The sequence below is a fragment of the Condylura cristata genome, unplaced genomic scaffold, assembly GCF_000260355.1.
Source record: "Condylura cristata isolate star-nosed mole 26May11 unplaced genomic scaffold, ConCri1.0 scaffold00013, whole genome shotgun sequence".
NCBI lineage: Eukaryota > Metazoa > Chordata > Mammalia > Eulipotyphla > Talpidae > Condylura > Condylura cristata.
Window position 1 is genome coordinate 15,909,509 of NW_004567114.1, and position 15,652 is coordinate 15,925,160.

A 15,652-nucleotide genomic window follows, 5' to 3' on the forward strand; every position below is an offset into this window, starting at 1 on the left:
TCAAATCAGGTAGTTCCTTGTGAAGAGAAGATTAACTATTTCAACCCAACTCAAAGCTAAGCATTTTCCCTCCTCATGTTTAATAACAGCAATATATTTCTATGAAGACATCCATGTCTCAATGATAATCAGGGATGGGTATGAATTTTGTGGATGACTGGATGACATCCTATTACCTTTTCAGTTTCATGTTATTCAAACTCTTTGGTTATATCAGGGAACATGATGTTAGATTGAGCCAACACTGACAATTCTTTCTTGTAGTCATCAACCAAGTTAATAGCATTTGGCACTGCTTAATCTTCAGTATGAAATGCTGTGTAAAGTGAGCAGCTCAGGTGTTGACATGATTCAGGTGATTCTGTTGAGCATCTTACACTATGTCAATATCTGCATTTGACATCACAAGTCTTTGAGAAAGCATAGATTCTTTTAATTTGACCTGGGATTCAGACTCTTCTTTCTTGGAGATGGTGATGAGGTTAATGACAATGCCTGTTCAGAGACAAACTCTTGCCCTGTGAAACATCACCTGCACAAGGGTTACGTCAACTGTGTATCATGTGGTTGGAATGCATGTTCAAGAATCCAGCCTTGTAGAAGCCCCTCAGCCATTGCCATTAGTTAGAGGATCAACCTACAAAACTGTTTGATTATACTCTTTTGAGCTTTGACCCTGCTTATTTTGGGTGAGATGAGAGTTTTCAAGCAGTTCATAGTCATCTTGCATGTTAGGGACACTTTGCCTCATGTCCCTGGTAACCTTTTGGACTGGAAGACCAGTGCTGTTCTTTGGAGAAACTCTCTGGCCTCGGTATGCCTGAGCCTGGCGTTTACAAATGCCAAATTTACTGAGCAAGATGAATACATCCCTCTGGAAGGCCTTGGTGAAAATGGCATAGAGAAATGGATTGGCGCAGGAGTTAAGTGGATAGAAGAGAACCAGCAAGATTTTGGAGTTAGTCACGGTGATGAGAGGCTTGTTCATCAGTGCTGACAGAGCATAGAATGAGATTGGGGCCATGCACATAAAGTCAGTAAAGATTAACACAGCCATCCTTTTGGCAATTTTGGTGTCTTTGTCCCCAGGATTGTATTGGGGATTTCGGACTGTGATATAGATCTTCGCATAACAGGCACAGACGATGATAAAAGCAACTATGTTGAGCAATAGAACAAGGATAATATATGCCAGGGCTAGAGGGGTCTCAGTGTCCATGGGCAGGCATATGCTGACCTTGGCATAGCTACTTATTCCTACCAAAGGGAGTAGGGCCAGTAGGAAGCAGCAAATCCAGCCCCCGACCATGATGGCATATGCATGTCTGAGGCGGATTTTCCGGTCCAGGCGCATGGCAAAAGTGATGGCATACCAGCGCTCCAGAGTGATCACTGTCAGTGTATATACGGATAACTCACTGGCAAACACTGTGAAGAAACCAGCTGTGTTGCACCCAGGACCTGTCTGCCAGTCAATGGCATGATTGTAGTACTCAGAATGAGTGTAGAGGTCTACGGAGGCGATAAGGAGCAGATACATCCCCATGCAGAAATCTGCAAAGGCCAAGTTGCACATGAGAAAGCGTGGGACGGTCATTTTGTAGTGGCTGGTGAGGAGGATGACCAGGACAAAGACATTGCCCAGGAGCGCCAGCAGACTGACAAACCAGACTATGATTCTCAGGAACTTGTAGCCCATTATGTCTTCGCAGGGGTTAAACTCATCTGACTTGGGGGTACACACCATGTCTTCGTTTCCCCCACACACAGTATAATCATAATGGTTATCAAAGGCCTGTAGGGTCTCTTCCTGGGGGTTTTTAAGCTCCTGGCCAAAACCAATGATCTCATCTTCTTGTTCTTCAAAGAAGACATAATAATGAGAGTTGCTATGGATATCCTGGAACTTGGAGTTTTCCTTGTAACTGGCACTGCCATCAGCTGGGTCCTCTTCATAGTCCTGGTAGAAGGGGCCGTTCAAAGCATTCACAGATTTTCTCTGGCGCAGGCTGTGAATACTGCTCTCATTACACATTAAGGACTCGAGGATACTGCAAGGCAACAGACACAAGTCACTATCTGATGAAAATGCTACCAGTTTCCCTAGTACTTAGCATATCTATTTCAGATAGAGTTTTTAAGTATGAGATGAATTTATCTTTTAAAGCTCTAAAACAGCACCTGAATGTTATTAGGGCCATGTATGTGTTGGGTATTGTTATTATTATTATTATTCCTGTTCAGAACTTTAGAACTCCATGTTTCCTTTTGTTACCTGGACAAATCATGGCTGCTTTTACTCATCTTTAATTTTAAATTCAAATTCCCTTTCCTCAGAGGGTTCTTCCTTAAACTTCTTGAATAAATTGCCCATGTTTGTGTTTAATTCCTCTGTCTGGCACTATCTGATCCCTTTTTGTGTTCTTTCCTGTTTAGTTTTGACTTCCCCTAGTGGAATGTCATCACAGCACAAAAGGGTTCTTGTCTGTCTTATTTATTATTGTGGAGATGCATACTAGATGCTCAACAAATACTGAATGAGTGCATGAATTGGTGCTATCATGCGGTCAAGTTCATGGATTCAGTTTTTCACTAGCCCAAAAGACTTATATTGAAAGGGAATTCTTTAACTTGCTTCAGCTGCTTCACTGAGTTTGCTTCATCTATTGGGCTCTGGCAAAAATGCCCAATGGAATTCTTATTTTAACCTGTTGAGGGGTTAATGAAAAATCTGGAGCTGTCCCTAAGGCACACTTTATCCTACCACCTTCCCCAAACCTTTCCTATTCAGGGGCGCGGGGCATCCGTATAGGGCCGTTCCGAGCCCACTCAAATTTTTCTTCAGGTGTTGTGCTTGGATTGGCTTTCTTTGCACAGCTGTCTTACTTTCCTGTTTGTTCCTGCCCCCACATTAGATCTCAGTTTATTTCTGACTTCAAGTATAAGTGCAGAAAATCAGCCAGTAGGCATGCTAAAGAAACCAGGGAGTGAGAAAGACAAATATGAAGATAGTGTTAGGAGAAAAGGGGTTTGCCTGGGATATGAAGAGCAAAATAATGCAGGTAAAAGTATAGGTGGGAACAAGATTGAGCATGAAGAGGAAAAGCAGAACATCATTCCATTGTAGCCTGCAACTAGCCTGATAATAAAACCATGCAGATCACACACAACTAGTAGTATTGAGAACATTGATATTCTAGGTCATTGTGAGAGGCCTTTTCTATTCAGTGTCTCATCATGATAGCATTATGATCTCCACTAAAAAGGCTCAGGGAGGTTAAGGGGGTAGGCTAGGTTACCTCAGTTAGGATGTGGCAGAGCTGGAGCACAGGCCAGCGGACCCCAAAACCCACATACACACCAGGCATCTGCCTGGCTGTGGCATCTGCCGAGCCCAAAGTAGCAGTAATCCAATTGCTTGTGTTGTTTCTAAATTTGTCCTCATGGTCTAATATGTTTTGCAGCATCTAATATGTGTTGCATCTAGAGGTGGGAAATCATATCGTGTGGCCTCTGCAGAATTCTGACTGTGATCTGGACACTCAACTCTTAAGTCAATTCATTCCTCTATATTTTTCACCAAGGCCTTCCAAAGGGATGCATTTATCCTGCTCGGCCAGTCTCTCTAACCTCACCTCCTATTACCCCTCTAGCACTGCAATCCAGTGACATTAGCTTTATGGCTCATCTGCAACCACATGGAGTCTACAGCCATTTTCTTATCGGTCTCATAGTTCTTTTAAGTGCTTACAACTCTTCACCTTTTTAAAAAATACAAAGCTTCTTACCCAGTCCCAGAAATTAAATCAATTTCTGCCATCACTTATTCCCACACCTGCCACTTACCCTCTGATTTTCTTCTGGTTCTTAAAAGCACAGCAGTGGCTTGGATAAGAAAGGTCAGCCCGTGTGAGGTGAAGGAAGCTTAAGGAAAGTGGAAGTTTCTTTAGAGTCCAAGTATTTCTTGCTATCAGTTCCTTCAGGTGCTCGAGGCCCTTGGAGGGCAGGGCGGTGACACTGGTGTAAGAGATGTCCCTGGGATATAGAGAACAGAACAAAACAGAGGGGTGGTGAGCAACCAGAGTTTCTGAGTCCTTGGCAGAAAAAGTCACAGAGGCTTGAAATTAATGGGGAGATGACACACTCCTTCCTGCTCTTGAGTATATACTCTGATCTAAGGAGGGATATTAAGCTTCTGGTTGATGTGTTACAAGTGACTCCCACTTTTATTGCCTGGAACTCTGGCATCCGTCAGTACAATCATAGTTCAGCAGACCTTTTATTTTATCCATTGCAATCCACGCCAGCTCATGAAATTGGAGATGGATGTCAATTTTACTAAGGAAAATGATACCAGAGTACTAAGAAAGGGCCTCAAGAGGTATGAGGAATACATCTGAACAGGCCCAAAGGGCCTAAGTTGCTCTGGCTCTGTGGGAAGTAGAGTTTGCTCACTGATGTGGATCAACATCCCTGTCATGGAAATTTCCTGATAACATGGAACTTGGGGGGCCATAACATATTACCCGTTGAGTTCATGCCTTGATCCACCTCCCACAGTGTTTGGAGGCTGTGCATGCATTTCTGCAAAGAAGATCCCAGTGACAATATTAATAATCTGAAGTGAACAATTCAAATGACTTCTGAAAACGAGAGTGACAGGAAGGATGAAGAAAATGTAAATGGTTGCTCACGTAGAATTTAATACATGGCTTTTAGGGTGACAATCCTGTTCTCTTTTCAATCCCAGGTTATGTATCATGGCTCATCATTTTTACTTCCATTAAATAGTAACTCTCCTAAGACTCTGAATGTTGAATCTTAACATCTCTCTTATCTTATCTTATCATCTCTCTCCCTTATATTTTTGCATAGTTTATAATTTTAAATAATGTTTTACAGTTACATTTAAGATAGTTAATATAATCAGTAGCGCTAATTGGCAATGAATTACAATATTGATAACTCCTTCCTCCATATCTTGGTCATTAGGTTGATTAGAATCAGGGTCATTAGATTTACACCCTGGGGGCTTGGGGTTGCTAAAACTTGCTAGTCATTTTCTACAAACACAAAGCTGGAGTATTTTTTAAAAGATTTTATTTATGCATACAGACTTAGGGTACAGGCCAGAGGTGCAGGGGTGGTGAGAGGATTCACCAGAGACAGAGTGGGGAGCAGAACAGGCAGATTGATGAAATACACTGCTGGGGGGAGCAGGGGGTGAGACAGAAGATGTCTGCTACACCTTGTGGATCACCTCTGGGGCCTGGGGATTGAACTAGCACTGAAGCCACTATGGCCAGCTGGCAGTGCTGTACTCCAGTTTGCTGTGCCATCAGGGAGGGCCCCACAAGGCTTCAGTATTAATGCCATTCTTACCACAAAACTGTGGTTCTTGGAGAAAGGTACCACATTTGCTATTTGCTTTGTATTAACTTTTATAACTCTGTAATTTAGCATCTCCCACATTTGCCTGATGATAAGAGTTACCACTGGTGTCTGTCATATGATCCCCAGGCAATTTTTAAAATTAAGCAATTACTCTTGGGAAACTGGCATAAGTGAACAACTATATAGTTAGTGAGAGAATTGGGGTATTTTAGACCCAGCCTTAGAAATAAATTAATGTGCTTTATTCTCCTTTCTTATCTGTCCTTTGAGGCACCTCTTTATTAGCCATGATGTCGTCAAGATTTGGCCATCTTTTGGTCTCCATCTTTCTGGAAGCAATGCATATGTCTCTTTATCCAGTGATGCTTTCATGTCAGTGAACAAGAGAGCTTTTCTGGGCTCACTTTACACCTGCTTTGATGTCTGTTGGATATGCTGTGTATTCAAAGAGTTAATCCTTCCAAGGAGTGTTTACATTTCAATACTTATTGCTTGAAAAAACACATTAGCAACCACTGTATTTACTGCATGACAGAACACTCAAAACAAACAAGCTTTTATTATATGCAGTTTTTGTGGGTCAGGAGTTTGAACAGGCCATAGTGGGTATGGCTCATGTCTGCGGGGCAGCTGGGGAGAGTTGAGGCTACTCAGTGGCTGGGATTTTCTGCTGCCCCTTTACCTGCATATCTGGATCAGGGCTGGGAGGACTCAGAACTAAACACTATCAGGATTTTGTTGCGGCCTCTCTCTGTGGTTTGGGCTTCTTACATCCTGGTTGTGAGATTCTGGGAGGAAGCTTCCTGAGAAGAGGCGTCTGGAACATTCCAAGAACAGTGGTAGATTCCAGGGACACAGAACTCACCTCTCAATGGGAGGAGTGTCAATGAATCTGGTGCCTTATTTAAAAACTGCTTTAATGATACAAGCTAGTGGATGTTATTGAGGTGGGTAACTGGTGAAGACTGGTAATTCATCACTCTGAGTAGGGGGGGGTTTCTGGTCCAGGAGCCACCCTGGACCAGTATCAGAACTACAATACAGCCACACCCTCAATCAGTTGAATTATAGCCCCTGATGGTGGAGCCCATGAATCTGCATTTTTTCAAGGGCAGAGCCATAACTATAATTTAGGTTTAGATTTTTTAGGTTCACTGTTTTTAGGAGATTTGTATCCCTGAGCACTAAATCTCTAAATGCAAGTCCAGGTGCAGCAACCCTGCAGGGACTCAGAAATCTGGGAGAGAGGAACTGGTTCCTTGGTTAGTTTGAGTGCCTGCAGCGAGCATTTCTCAGGTGGCTTCTAGTTGGGTCCTAGTGGGGCCAAGTCAGGAGGATGCTTGGAAAGGGCATGCAGAAAGCATGTGTATAATGTACATAAAACCTTATGACAGAACTTCTGCACTTACTTGGCATATAGTAAGTGCTCAATAAACATGAATTACCTCCTTGCTCCATCTTGGAGTTTATCTGTCTCAAGTCCAGTTTAGATCTTGACTGGTGTCCAATTTCTTGCTTGGAATCTGCAGCTGGATGTCTCACAGGCATCACCAACTTAATAGGCGCATCCCAAACTTAGTTTTTGATCCCCCATCCCTACTTCAACTGACCATTCCTCTAGTTAATCTAGCAAGAAACCTGTGGATTTGGACCTGGAAGAATCTTGAATCTGTTATTTGCACCTCTAGTTAGGCTCTCTAGTTTAAGCTATGTTATCTCTTGTGATCACTTCCCTGTCATCTTAGTTTCTTCAAATTCATTTTCTGCATGGCAGTCAGGGGCTTAGTAAGGTCACTCTTCTCTTTCAAACTTTTGCAGTCATATCCCCATACCATTAATTACATCTAATGTACCTCATATCCTTTCAACTTCCTGCCTATCTGGCCCTTGCCAACCTTTCTAACCTCACCTCTGGGTCTGAGGACACTTATTTTCAAATTATAATCCATCTGGTGCCATCTCATACCCTGCTGGCAGGAGCCACTTGACGTGGTTCTACAACTCCATTAAGCCTGGCACTCGTGAAGTGCTTCTGAGGGGAGCTGCCCTCTCCTGATGCAGGCTGTACCCTGCATGCTAGTTAGAGAAATACACAGTCAAGTAGGGAGAACAAATACCCTCTCCAGCGCCTTCTCCCCATCCTCTCTCTCTCTGCATTTAAACTCCCTTGCAGAAATCTGCAATTTTAACCACAAGGTCTTGGTTTTCTATTTTCCAGTAATTCTGCTTCCCACCTCCCTGATCGCTCTGTTTCCTATTCTTTGGCCACCATCTTGCAGACCTTCATCCTGAAGCCTTGCCCTTGCCCTAGATGTAGGCCACCCATATTTACCCCAAAATGCAATTGAGGTAGCTCAACTGTTTATATGTCTACAGTCTCACCGTCCTTATTTCTTCTACTTCACTATAAGTCTGAGTTACCTGTCACCTGAGATTTACAAAACCTTTCTGGCTTCCAGGAAATGTCTGCCAATCCCACCTCCAGATTTAAGATAGAGCGTTCCTAAAACTTGGGTCTCGTCATACTCTTCTCCACTGAACTCAGACTTCCTGCAATGTCTGCAGAATGAAATTCAAGTTTCTTAGCAGAGTATCAATAGGATCTCTTCTTGAATCCCTGTGGTCATTCCGATTCTTTCCTTCCTTTCACTGGACCACATTTTCAAGTAATTTCTTAAAAAGGCCAAAGGGAAGAGATACTTTCTGAGTGGTTGCATGTCTGAAAATGACATATCCCCCCCTGCTCTTACATTCAGTTGACACATGACCTGGCTGTAAAACTTTAGGTTGAGAATCACTTTTCTTCAGAGTCCTATAGGTTTTATTCCACTGCGTTCTAGTACCGAGTGAGTGTTACTTCTTGAAGGAATGATGTGATTCAAGTTCTGGCTCTTTGATCAGTGACTTATTTTCAACTCTCTGGCCACTCTTATGACATTATCTCTCTCTTTACTTTTCTTCCAGCTTCACTGACATATAACATACATTAATGCAGGTATGAATTGACACATGTATATATCAGGAAATGGCTCTGTGTCCCTGTTTCTGTCCCTGGTATGTTGTCCAGGACCTGTGTATTTCAGCTCCAGGACAATGCTGGTATTGCTTCCAGAATAACTTATTCCTCTCACTTTCTATGTTCTCTCTTTGGAGAAAAATGAACCTCCATGAACATCCAACATTTTTCCATCTTTCTCCTATTATGTTTCCTTAGGCTTCTGCTAGAAGTTCTTGATTATATATGTCATCTCTTCTATTGAAGTTTAAAAATTTATTAATAAAAATTTCTTGGCCCTCCCTGGTGGCGCAGAGGGTTAAAGCACTGTACTGAGAAGCTAAAGCCACTTCCGCATGAGTTCAATCCCCGCCTGCCCCGGAGGTGACCACATGGCGTGACAGACCTCGCCTGGCCCTCAGCAGTGTACTTTGTCGATTTATTTATTTGTGCATACAGAACTGGGGTACAGGCCAGAGACTCAGGGGCAGCGAGAGGCTTCACCAGAGACAGAGTGGGGAGCAGAACAGGAAGATTGACGAAGTACACTGCTGAGGGGAGCAGCGGGAGAGTCAAGAGGGGTCTGCCACGCCATGTGGTCACCTCTGGGGCAGGCGGGGATTGAACTCATGCAGAAGTGGCTTTAGCTTCTCAGTGCAGCGCTTTAACCCGCTGCGCCACCAGGGAGGGCCACAGATAAATAAATTTTTTAAAAAAATTTTTCGTTGTAAACCTTAGTGAGATACAGTTGATTTATAACAGCTGTATTTATGGTGCACAATATGATGTCTCAATATATGTATACATTGTGAAATGACTACCAAAACCAAATGGGTTTAGTCCCATGGTTCTTTGTGCCTTTAACCTTCCTGTTTCCTCTAGTCCTCACCCTCTGACCAACATTATCCTAATCTCTGTTGTAAGTATGAGCTCAACTTTGAAGATTTCACATGAAAGTGAGGTCATACAGTATTTGCCTTTCCATACCTCACTCTGAGCTTTTTAATTTTAGCTTGATGAGAGTTGGGTCTCTATTCTGTTCAATGCTGTATTTTTGGAACCTAAACTGGTATTTAAAAAACAAACAAACAAACAAACAAAAAAAAACCAGAAAGCTCTGAAAACATATTTGTGAAATGCATAAATACATTTTGAGGAGTATTTTCTAGTTTACTCTTCCCCTTTTTCTTGCTTATCTGAAGAAATGCACAGGGTGTTTAGACCCTCTAGGGTTTGAATTCAGACTCTGGATTTGAATCTTGGCTTCTGTACTTTGTACTAGCCACTTAACCTTTTTATGTCTCAGTTCCTGCTCTGGTTTTGAACAACTGACAGTGAGTTTTCAATGAATATTAACTACTCTCATTATTGTCATTATTGTTGTGGGAATAGGGATTAGCACCTTCTAGGTCACTAGTTATTGCATTGTTAGAAGTTTTTTTTCTGTTCTCTGAATCTTTCTACTTCCTCCAGGCTGACCCACCCCCTCTCCTGGCCCCTGTGCCTCATTTGTTTATCTTGGTTTTGATTTTTATGTTAAAGGCTTTCCTTGGCTAGTAATTTCTTGGTTCCTCATTTATGCTTTGAGTGAGACACTGAAAATCTCACTGGAAGCTGGTTTAGTGACCATTATTTAGGGCAATCATGTAGGGGGTTAGTCATTATATTGTGGAACCTGATGTGTCAGAATAGGGAGGTCTCTTTTCTTTTCAGATCCTTCCACTTTTTCAGAAAAGAGATCTCCTTTGTCAAGTTAAGAAGGGAAGTACAGGCCCTCCCTGGTAGCACAGTGGGTTAATGCACAGCACTAGGAAGCTAAAGTCACTTCACCATGAGTTCGATCTCCGCCTACCCCGGAGGTGACCACATAGCACAGCAGACCTCTCCTGATCTGCCCGCTGCTCCCCTCAGCAGTGTACTTCCTCGATCTGCCTGTTCTGCTCCCCACTCTGTCTCTGTCTCTGGTGAAGCCTCTCACTGCCCCTGAATGTCTGGCCTATAACCCAGTTCTGTATGAATAAATAAATCTTAAAAAAAAAAATAAAAAAGAAGGGAAGTACTCGACTCATGTTCTGCATGAATGGGGCAAAGGGTTAATATTTCCAGATATAGACTTTCAGTTATTCTGTTTTTAGGTCCATGTCTCACTCTGGCCTCAGGCCACACTCACCACCTCTAAATTCCTCCTGCCTCAGAGGTTCTGCAGGGCAAGGCAAGTGACGCCAACTCCACTGCCTGTGGGCACACAAGGGTTAGTCTTCCCTCGCTGCCTTCCCCCAGAATTCTGTAGCTCTCCAGACTACCAGTGTGTCCTTGCTTGTCCTCTTTCGCCTTATGGATTTATGTAGATAAAAAATTTTCTTCCTGTCTTTTAAAGTACACTCTTAGGAACAGGAAGAAGAAATAAAAGAGAGAGGATACAAAGCTAAGGTTCAATGCATCACTTTTAACTTTTGCAATAACTACTCCATGTAGCACATAAACTGTGCAAGAGTTTAGGAGAAATTCTTTTTGAGCACCAAGGTATACTTGAGAGTGTCCCAAATGCGCACTTGAAAATAGAGCCTCTTTCAGCAGAAATCCCCAAGTTCACAAAGAAAGGATCATCCTACCGATTCAATTCTATATCTTTCTCCATTCACCTAAATTTTTATTTGACCATTTGAATCTCCTAATAGTATACCTTCTTTTCTAAACTAAAACTTCAATGTATGGTGAAATTAAAATAAGAATGTCAAGTGACAAGAATATGGAGATTCACTTGTGAGCCCAAGTGGCTACCAGACAGAAGGATGGTGACCTGCAAACTAGACAGTCTCTCTCTACACTCTGACTCCAGTACTTTCCACACAGAGCTCATTAACCAATGGGCACTAAACTTCATGAGAATTTATTGCAAGCAAGCATTTGTTCACAAGACAGAAAGCATCAGAACAGCACCTGGTAGGCACTGTGAAGCCTGGTTACTAAGTCATGGAACCATCTTGAATTAAGTGTCTAATGAAGGTAAAGACCTGAATTTGAAAGGAGTGAGTCCCTCAGGATTATATTAATGGCAAGAATATCATTAAATTTTAATGAAACCTGGGGAGAAAAGCTCCAAGTGATATTCGATGACATAGGATGAACAAATTGCTTCTGAAAAGAACAATGGAGTCTTGTATTGGCAAACACTGAGACAATTTCTTTTTTGTGTGAGAGATTTTGTCACTGATTGTTCTTTAAGATTAACCTTTGGTGAATTCAATTGCAAATTAAATAAGCACTCATTGACTTGCTAATGTTTCAACAGCAATTACAAATCCTTTTTATGTCTCCTTGTAATGAATGTAGGTTTTTCTAAAGGTCAATATGTGGAAGCTGATTTATTAAAAATATGTAGTCACATCTGTAATTTGGCAAATGAAATGCATCTACAAGAAGAAAGAAGATTTACTATTTAAAAGGAATTTAATTCACTTATTAATATTGAATTAAAAATAACTTAAGGGTTTAAAAGCTCTAAGTTTCAGAAAATGAGTTTATCTAATTAACTCGTTTAATTTAAAAACATGATATGCATTTATCCGATAAATTTGTTAAGTGCCTTTTATGTCTCAAGTCCTGGATGCTAGGGCTATCGTAGTAACTTACACTGGCAGAAATTCCTGTTCTTCTCACATTCTAGTGGGGAGAAAAAGACATTTGAAAAAAATCAGTAAAACACACAGTATGTTAGATGTCACAATAGTAAGTATCACGAGGAAAAGGAATTTGGAGAAGAGGAAAGAAAGAGACTTATCTATTGTGGAGTTACAGTCAGGCATGCAGGAAGCTGCCAGGGAAGGCCTCACTGGAGAGGGAGTAGGGCAAAGGTTTGAAGGCCCTCAGGGAGGGCGTGGCAGGGCCCTGGATATCAGCACCATCCCAGGTACACAGCAGTCAATGTAAAGACTCTGTGGCCAGAGCCTATCTGGTAAGTTTAAGGACACAAGGAGGCCAGCATGGCCGGAGATCGGACAGGGGTAAGAATATCTGTGTCTTGTAGGTTATCAAAGGACTTTGTCTCTATCAAAGTGAGATCAAACACCTTTAGAGGAATAGTATAATATCTATGGTTCTATTCACTCATTCATTCATTCATTTATGTATACCGAACTGGGGTACAGGCTCGAAGTGCAGGGGCGGTGAGAGGATTTACCCGAGACAGAGTGGGGAGCAGAACAGGCAGATTGACAAAGTGCACTGCTGAGAGGAGCAGCGGGCAGTTCATTTCAGAGAACCCATAAGGAAGGAACAAAAAAGTAAAAAGTATTCTTGATCTATCTGTTTCTTTCTTGAAATTATTCGTCATTTGTCAAATATTTATTGAGTGTCGCACTATATGCGAGGCATTGTACAAAACAGTGGGAGAAATACCTACTCATATTGTCTCCCTAATTGAGGGAGACAGAGAATAAAGAAATAAGTAAATGTCTCAAGTATCTGGCATGTCAGACAGATATAGCATCATGGAGAAATATAAAGCACCGAAGTGGAGTGGACAGTGGTGGACAGCTTATAAATTTAAATAAAGAATTTAAGGAGAAGAGCATTTCAGCAAAAATTGAAGCAGGTGAAGGAGCATATGCCATGTATATGAAGAGCCTTCTCAGCAGAGGAAGGAGCCAGCTATGGCACAGCTGTGGTGGGGTGAGAAGAAGGGGGAGGAGTGTGGAGGGGGAACCTGTTCAGTATGGCCGCAGCTGAACAATGATGAAGAAGAAAGGGTGAGACAGAGTCCTGGGTAGGGGGAGATAGCCTATCTCTGAAGGCTATTTGTGAGAACGTTAGCTTTTTTCTGTGTGGGGGAGGGCTGTAAGGTGATGAAGAACCAGTTTTAGGCAAACATTTTAGAAAACCTGATCAAGCAAAATTGGGGAATTGCAACAAGTACAAGCATGGTCCTAAGTGATTCGGCACCCAGGAGTAGGTGTGTTTCTCAGTTGGGGCTGGTTTCCATCCTGGCACCAGCACTGGTTGGCCAGGCCCCCTGGGGACTTAGCTGGCATCTCTACATCCAGTTTTCTCATTTGTTCAATAAGATAATAGCAGGGACCTCCAAATAGGTCAGAAGACTCAAGGTGATGGGCTACATGCAAAGCGCATACATAGCTGAGCTCAAAAGAGGCTACTATTCTTTTTTTTTTTTTTAAAGATTTATTTATTTACTCATACAGAACTGGGGTACAAGCCAGAGATGCAGTGGGTGAGAGGATTCACCAGAGACAGAGTGGGGAGCAGAACAGGCAGATCAATGAAGTACACTGCTGAGGGGAGCAGCGGGCGGGCCAGGAGAGGTCTGCCGTGCCATGTGGTCACCTCCGGGGCAGGCAGGGATCGAACCCATGCAGAAATGGCTTAAGCTTCCTAGTGCAGCGCCTTAACCTGCTGCGCCACCAGGGAGGGCCCGAGGCTACTATTCTTTTTTTTTTTAAAGATTTATTTATTTATTCATATGGAACTGGGGTATAGGCCAGAGATGTGGAGGGTGAGAGGCTTCACCAGAGACAGAGTGGGGAGCAGAACAGGCACTCTAATCCCAGGTTGATTTACTCCTTTTATCAGTTAGCCTATTGCCAACTTCTTTAATTAATTGCAAAATCATGATGGAGATTTGCTACAGAACAGAGTAGCAATAGATATATTTCCTTTCATCTATTCGACTCTGGGCAATCTTTCTCTTCATCACACAAATAACTGAGACTTCAGGTGGGTAAATTCACCATCATTATGTGTAGTGTTGGAGAAGTCAGAATATGGGGAATCAAAAGAAAAAAAATCTATAAAAATGTTTAGCACAAAGTCTAGTAAGCATTCACTAAATGATAAATTTATTTATACTTAAAATTGCAAAGGAAAAATTATGCTGTAATGGGCCTTGTGGCACAGGGGTAAAAGTTTCAAGCAGATTCTCCTGTCTCACCCACTGCCCCCCTCAGCAGTGTATTTCAGTTGATCTGCCTGTTCTGCTCCCCACTCTGTCTCTGGTGAATCCTCTCACCGCCCCTGCACCTCTGGCCTGTACCCAGTTCTGTATGAATAAATAAATAAACATCAATCTTTGGAAAAAAAGAAAAATTATGCTATTACTTGCTTTCTGTTCTTAAGATTCATCATTGGCTAAAGTGGTAATTAATTAATAAAGCATTTTCAGAAATGATTTAGAAAATTGGGCAACTATTTTCTTAGGGTTGAGACTTAACAAGTATTCCTTTATGTTCTGTCAGTTTTGATCTTGATAAAATGCTCTTGTAAACAATCAACTTTAGCAAAACCAGCTGTTACAAGAAACAGTCAGTGATTTTGTGAATTATTGTTTCTAAGAGATGAAAGTCATCCTCTATTTTTTGACTTGGCATCAATATAAAAGCATTTACTCAGGCTGATCACGTGAGCCCATTCGTCTAGAACAGTGGCTTTCAGTGCTTTGGAGAACTACTTTCTTAAAGTAAAAAGCTTTTGAGCAAGATAGGAGTTGCATTTTTAGCCCTCTGAGGAAATATAAAACTGAGGGTTGTTGCTATAACTCCATTTTCTTTCCCACCAAGAGGGAGTCCACTGGGGACGCTCTACAAATGATTTTGCAATTGTTATAAAGAGTAACTATTATAGATTGCTGTGACCAAACATGTTTATCTTTTCTCCTACTAGTAGCCATGGTTGTAAAACAGACTGTTGATCAATAAATTCAGATTGGGGAGGGAGGACCAAGTATCCTGAGTTGTTGACACAATGCTTTTGATTCAAAGATTTCTAGGGGAGCTAATCTTTTGTCTTATTCTCAGCATGAAGCTGGCAGGCACACATTTCTGGAAAAGTGATAATTTATTTTCTCTTCTTACACTTCTATGATCTTTCTCACAGCTTCTTCTTCAAAATGGCCACCCCCAGGCCCCTTTGCAGTGCCTCTAGAAAACTGGAAGTGCAAATAGGAGGAAGATCCTATTTGGGTTGCTTCCCAACAACCTGGTCTCCTTGGTCTGGGTCTGGGAACTGCGAGAGGCCTGTGTTTGCCATGCCTTTCACAGTCTGTGAGAAGAGCACAATAGTGACGATCTTCCTCTGGTTCACCACTCCTGTCTTCCCCAAGGGAGCTGTTCCCAAGGCTCCACTCAGCAAACACAGAAAGGAAAACTAGGAGCTTCAGACTGATTAGGTCCTTGGGCTTGAACTTCCTCCTCTCTGAAGGAGGGTGGCTAGTGTCTGCCAAATAGCCAGGAGGTTCAGACAGGTAGCGCAGGC

The 15,652-nt window shown here is 42.2% G+C and overlaps 1 protein-coding gene across 1 annotated transcript in view; it reads right to left on the reverse strand.

Moving 5' to 3' along the window:
* Window positions 1-251: 251 nt before the first annotated feature.
* The window catches only part of TSHR (thyroid stimulating hormone receptor), a 119,257-nt gene continuing 103,856 nt past the window's right edge, over window positions 252-15,652 (reverse strand). Inside the window, exons 9-10 of the mRNA XM_004681650.2 lie at window positions 3,847-4,035; window positions 252-2,051 (exon numbers count right to left, since the gene is read on the reverse strand). Coding sequence (XP_004681707.1) covers window positions 638-2,051; window positions 3,847-4,035 — 1,603 coding nt within the window. The 3' untranslated portion in view covers window positions 252-637. The remainder of the gene's footprint in view (window positions 2,052-3,846; window positions 4,036-15,652) is intronic.